Source organism: Sturnira hondurensis, unplaced genomic scaffold, assembly GCF_014824575.4.
Source record: "Sturnira hondurensis isolate 20B ecotype Veracruz unplaced genomic scaffold, ASM1482457v3 Scaffold0021632, whole genome shotgun sequence".
Taxonomy (NCBI): domain Eukaryota; kingdom Metazoa; phylum Chordata; class Mammalia; order Chiroptera; family Phyllostomidae; genus Sturnira; species Sturnira hondurensis.
The window spans coordinates 1257804-1263391 of NW_028094263.1; the positions used below are offsets into that span (position 1 = coordinate 1257804).

The following is a 5588-nucleotide window of genomic DNA, read 5'->3' on the forward strand; positions in this document are numbered from 1 at the left end:
ATCACAGAAAAAGAACTAAGCAAAATAGAGATAGCCAACCTATCAGATGCAGGATTCAAAACACTAGTGATCAGAATACTCAAAGAATTTATTGAGTATGGCAACAACATAAAGAAATAAATGAAGCTTGTACTAAGTGAAATTTTAAAAAACCTACAGGGAACCAACAGTGAAGGGAAGGAAGCTGGGATTCAAATCAATGACTTGGAGCATAAGGAGGAATAAACATTCAGCCAAAACAGAAAGAAGAAACAAGAACTCAAAAAAAAAAAAAGGAGAAGAAGAAAAACCCAAGGACACTATAAGAAGACTCTGGGACATCTCCAAATGTGCCAACATCTGAATCATAGGGGTGCCCGAAGGAGAAGAGAAAGAGCAAAAAAATGAAAACTTATTTGAAAAAAAACAATGAAAGAAAACTTCCCTAATGTGGCAGAGGGAGTAGACATACAAGTCCAAGAAGCACAGAGAGTCTCAAACAAGGTAGACCCAGAGAAGACCACACCAAGACATATCATAATCTAAATGCCAAAGGTTAAAAATAAAGAGAGCATCTTAAAAGCAGCAAGAGAAAAGCAGAGAGTTACTTACAAATGAGTCCCCATAAGACTGTCAGCTGATTTCTCAAAAGAAATTTTACAGGCAAGAAGGAACTTGTAAAAGTGGAAGGACCACTTTGAATGCTTTGGAAGGAAAAGGAAGGACCTACAACCTAGGTTACTCTATCTAGCAAAGCTATCATTTAGAATGGAAGGTCAGATAAAGCTCTTCCCAGACCAGGTAAAGATAAAGGAAACCATCATAACTGTAACTATTACACGAAATGTTAAAGGCACTTATTTAAGAAAGAGAAGAGGATCAAAACTATGAACATTAAAAAGGCAACAAATTCACAACAACCAACAACTGAATCTACCCCCCTGACCCCACCAAAACTAAGCAAATTCAGGGATTAAAAAGCATAATTGGTAGGTACAAAATAGACAGGGGGATGTCAAGGATAGTATAGGGAATGGAGAAGCCAAAGAACATATATGCATGACCCATGGACATGAACTAAGGGGAGGGGATTTCTGGAGGAAAGGGGGGTGCTGGTCAGAGAAGGTCAAAGGGGGGAAAATTGGGACACTGTAATAACATAATCAATAAAACATACTTTAAAAAAAAGGTCAGCTTCAAAGGTTTTCAGGCTTGTGGAGGCCCCTCTAGTCTACCTCCCAACTCTTCCAGTTACCTGCTCACTCTGTCCTAATGCTGTGGATACCCTCATGGAAAAGCCCACCAGCACCTCCTTATTCCTTTCTCACATGCCTCTAGATGCTTATCCTAGGTAACTGAAATGCGTTTGTGTGGCTCTCTCAGCGTGCATTTTTCAGCTCTTTTTCAAAATGATCTCTTCCTCCGGACCCTTCCCTGATCTCAAGCTAATTACCAAAGCCTCTACCTTTAAAATTCCTCTACAGTCCCTCTAAGTGGGGCACAGGAGGTGACGACAAACAGCTGTCCATCCTTCTCAGGTAGTTCCTAGGCACCTCAAGGCTTCCAAGCCTTGGGGTGTTTCAGCGTTGAAGGATTCTTCTCTTAAAGCAGATGGAAAGGGTGTCCATTGCTACCACTTCTTACAAGTGCCTCCCCGACTCAATCCCAGTCCCTCTCTAGACATGCCAGGTGGGCCAGGAGATGAGTCTGATTATAGATGTCCAGGATCACGTGACACAGAAGAATGTCACTGGATGGACCAACTCCCAATTAACAAGGGCAGTTACTTGGGCTAGACAGTGTAGCCTCTTTGAAGGTCTACCACAAACCTCTGATTTCATGGGTGAACTGCCTGAAGAGGAGTCCTGACTTAGCAAGAAGCCCAAGTAAAGAATTTTATGGGACAATGGACTCTTCTGAGGAAGGCAAATAACAGACTGAAGGGAAGGGCATTTGAAAAGTAGTGAAGACGTAAAAAGAAAAAAGACTTTATAGTCTATGTCCACACCCTTAGCGGGGAGGGTATAAAGGCTCCCAGGAGAAGGAGACCCACACGCTCCTTGGAGAACTGGGACTCTCTTTTGCTGGGTACCTTTCTCTCTCCCGGCACCATGCCTTACAACTGCTACCTGCCCAACCTGAGCTGCCGCTCCAGCTGCCCCTCCCGGCCCTGCGTGGCCCCCAGCTGCCACAACATCCCCCTGCCCGGGGCCTGCAACATCCCCGCCAACGTGGGCAACTGCGGCTGGTTCTGCGAGGGCTCCTTCAATGGCAGCGAGAAGGAGACCATGCAGTTCCTGAACGAACGCCTGGCCAGCTACCTGGAGAAGGTGCGGCAGCTGGAGCGGGAGAACGCGGAGCTGGAGTGCCGCATCCAGGAGCGCTGCCAGCAGCAGGAGCCGCTGATGTGCCCCAGCTACCAGTCCTACTTCCGGACCATCGAGGAGCTGCAGCAGAAGGTGAGGGGGGGCCTTGCTGTCCTTGCTAAGCAAGGGGAGTTTGCCATGATTCTCAAACTGTGGCAGAGAAGTGTGTTTCTTGCTTCTATGTCATCATAATGTTGCTCCCCCTATTTATTCCCAAAGTAGCTTTTTAAGCCACTTTATATAGGTGGATGGTTTTCTGTTTATTTCCAATCCTCACTAAGCAACCTCTTGTTCTCCAGATCCTGTGCACCAAGTCTGAGAACGCCCGGCTGGTGGTACAGATTGACAATGCCAAACTGGCTGCGGATGACTTCAGGACCAAGTGCGTTTGTCCAGAATGCACACTAGGGTTTACTTTTTTGTTTAACTTCCAGTTAAAGAAAAGGGATTCCCATAGCTTTACTGAAAAATGGTTTGCTCTATTAGTCACGAAGGATTCTGCAGAGATTGAGGGGAACCCAGCAAAGGAGTCACAAATATAGATGGGGACTCAGACCAATCTGTTGATTTTTGGATCAATATTGGGCCTTGATAGCCTCCAGGACTGTCTCCTGGTTTCACTCTCATAGAAAGTAGGAAGACAAGATGAATGGGTTTTCCTGGTTTCTCCTGGTTTCACTCTTGTAGAAAGTGGGAAGACAAGATGAATGGGGTTATCAAAGACCATCCTGTGAGTCTTGGGGGTCTGCCATTTACTGCTCTGATCCTATCCATGCAGGTACGAGACGGAAATGGGCCTGCGGCAGCTGGTGGAGTCGGACATCAACAGCCTGCGCAGGATTCTGGACGAGCTGACCCTGTGCAAGTCCGACCTGGAGGCCCAGGTGGAGTCCCTGAAGGAGGAGCTGCTCTGCCTCAAGAGGAACCATGAGGAGGTGAGACCAGAGATGAGAAATGAAGAAACCTGATGTAGTCTCAGGCTGAGTGTGGCTTTAGTGATTTCCTTTAAAAACACTAGCCCTTGATAATGACAGAAAAAGTGAAAAGGTAAAACCTACCTACCTGAAAGATGTCTCTTTCAGACAAAACGGAGTTTCCCTGACCACCCCACCAACTTGTGATTGGCTACTGAGTTGTCGAATGACTCCCTACCTTGTTGTATTCACGCTCTGTCGTCATTTCTCACCCCCAAAGGCCAAACAACCGAGCCTGGTGAATCTGAGTCTCTACTCTTTCAAAGTCTTGGTGAAGAATAGCCTGGGGTTCCTTCTTCTCTGTCTTGGGAGGGGCCATTAAATGGTTTTCTTACTTGATGTCAAAAATCATTTGACACACTGAAACTGAACAGTCAACTCTTTGTTCTATGAGGTCATCTGCAGCCAGTCTGCAAACTGGGAAAGTAGAGCATTCGTCTGTCCTTCAGTGGCATCCAAGCAAGTCCTTGGGAATGTTTTTGAGTTCAAGGACAGTCATGGTGAGGAGGGAGCACAGACCACCGGACCCTGAACTGTCATAGATTGTTCCACTAAGTTTCTCTCCTAAGGAAATAAACTACCAGGGCTTCAAGAAGCAATGCCATTTCCTTGAATCTATTCTTCATTGAGGCTAGTCACTCTTGCTTTTTTTTGCATCCGCAGGAAGTCAACACCCTGCGTTGCCAGATTGGAGACCGCCTCAACGTGGAGGTGGACGCCGCCCCCACCGTGGACCTCAACCGCGTGCTCAATGAGACCAGGTGTCAGTACGAGGCCCTGGTGGAGACCAACCGCAGGGACGTGGAGGAATGGTTCGCCACCCAGGTGGGCACCTCAGCACAGGGCCACTCAGGACCTTGGGGCCCTCAAAGCACAGTCTGATCCCATCTCTTACCTTTGGTGTCTCAGACCCAGGAGCTGAACAAGCAGGTGGTGTCCAGCTCAGAGCAGCTGCAGACCTGCCAGGCAGAGATCATCGAGCTGAGACGCACGGTCAACGCCCTGGAGATCGAGCTGCAGGCCCAGCACAACCTGGTGGGTACTGCCCACGCCTCCTGGTGACAAGTGTGAGGTCGGGGAATCAGAGCCACTGGCAGGCCTTTTGGGTCATAGTCTCCTGAACTCTTGAAGCTGTGACTTGCATGGAACCCTGTGGAGGGATGTGTTAAAGGAGCAGCTCTGTGACATTCCTTCTGTCCCCCCACAGAGGGACTCCCTGGAGAACACGCTGACAGAGACTGAGGCCCGCTACAGCTCCCAGCTGTCCCAGGTGCAGTGTATGATCACCAACGTGGAGTCCCAGCTGGCGGAGATCCGGGGTGACCTGGAGCGGCAGAACCAGGAGTACCAGGTGCTGCTGGACGTCAAGGCGCGGCTGGAGTGTGAGATCAACACGTACCGGGGCCTGCTGGAGAGCGAGGACTGCAAGTGAGTACCCGGCAGGAGGTGTTTGAGGAAGCCATGCACACATATAAGCATACTCATCCGCTGGACTCCAAGGGTGGATTCCAATGGATGAGCATGCTTATATGCGTTGGATTGCATATCTTAGAAACAATACTATGACTTCACACCAGGCATGGTCAAACAGAACTCAGAAAACTCAGTATTACCATCATTAAAAACATAAAAGGTGAGGATTGCTTGATGTACACACAAAAATTGTGCAGTCAATTCTTTGAATGCTACTGTGATAATACTGATGGAAGATCAATGATATTTTTTACATTTTATTTTACTATATTTTGTAGAGGGTACATTTTCATATACAACCTCATCTGGTCTCATGTACAGTTGAGAACAGGAAGGTTGGGTCAGTATTCTCCCCATTCTGTAGCAGAAGAAACTGGGGCTTGGAGAAGTTAAGGGATCTTCCCAAGGTCACTAGCTAGGAATAGACAGTGTTGTGTGTCAAAGAGAGAATTTCAGGGTTTCTGTCTAGAAGTTTGGCAATTTATTTGAACATGAGCTTTGCAGCGGCTGAGCCTGTAGCCTGTCGGTTACAGGCCAGGCCACGTCCTGACAGGCATCTCATTCTTGGGGTCTCTCTGGCATATATTACAAGTCTCCCTCAATTCACCTTTCCATATCATTCTCCTTCTCCAGGCTGCCCTGCAACCCCTGTGCCACAACCAACGCATGCAACAAGCCCATTGGGCCCTGTGTCTCCAATCCCTGTGCCCCCTGCACCCCCTGCGCTCCCTCTGGCCCCTGCACGCCTTGTGTCCCCCGACCCCGCTGTGGACCCTGCAGTTCCTTTGTGCACTAG

At 48.0% G+C, this 5588-nt stretch overlaps 1 protein-coding gene across 1 annotated transcript; it reads left to right on the plus strand.

Moving 5' to 3' along the window:
- Window positions 1-2084: 2084 nt before the first annotated feature.
- On the plus strand, window positions 2085-5588 carry LOC118977993 (keratin, type I cuticular Ha1). Its single transcript, XM_037033148.1, has 7 exons — window positions 2085-2438; window positions 2645-2727; window positions 3124-3280; window positions 3983-4144; window positions 4229-4354; window positions 4527-4747; window positions 5426-5588. The coding sequence occupies exons 1-7, from the start codon at window positions 2091-2093 to the stop codon at window positions 5586-5588; spliced, it is 1260 nt and encodes a 419-aa protein (XP_036889043.1). The 5' UTR covers window positions 2085-2090.

What these genes read in the sequence shown, in the direction of transcription:
- LOC118977993 (XM_037033148.1), top strand. Translation starts at nt 2,091, where the DNA reads ATGCCTTACAACTGCTACCTGCCCAACCTGAGCTGCCGCTCCAGCTGC. An exon ending in TCGAGGAGCTGCAGCAGAAG is followed by an intron (nt 2,439 to 2,644) that starts GTGAGGGGGGGC and finishes CTTGTTCTCCAG; the next exon opens with ATCCTGTGCACCAAGTCTGA. An exon ending in TGCAGGCCCAGCACAACCTG is followed by an intron (nt 4,355 to 4,526) that starts GTGGGTACTGCC and finishes GTCCCCCCACAG; the next exon opens with AGGGACTCCCTGGAGAACAC.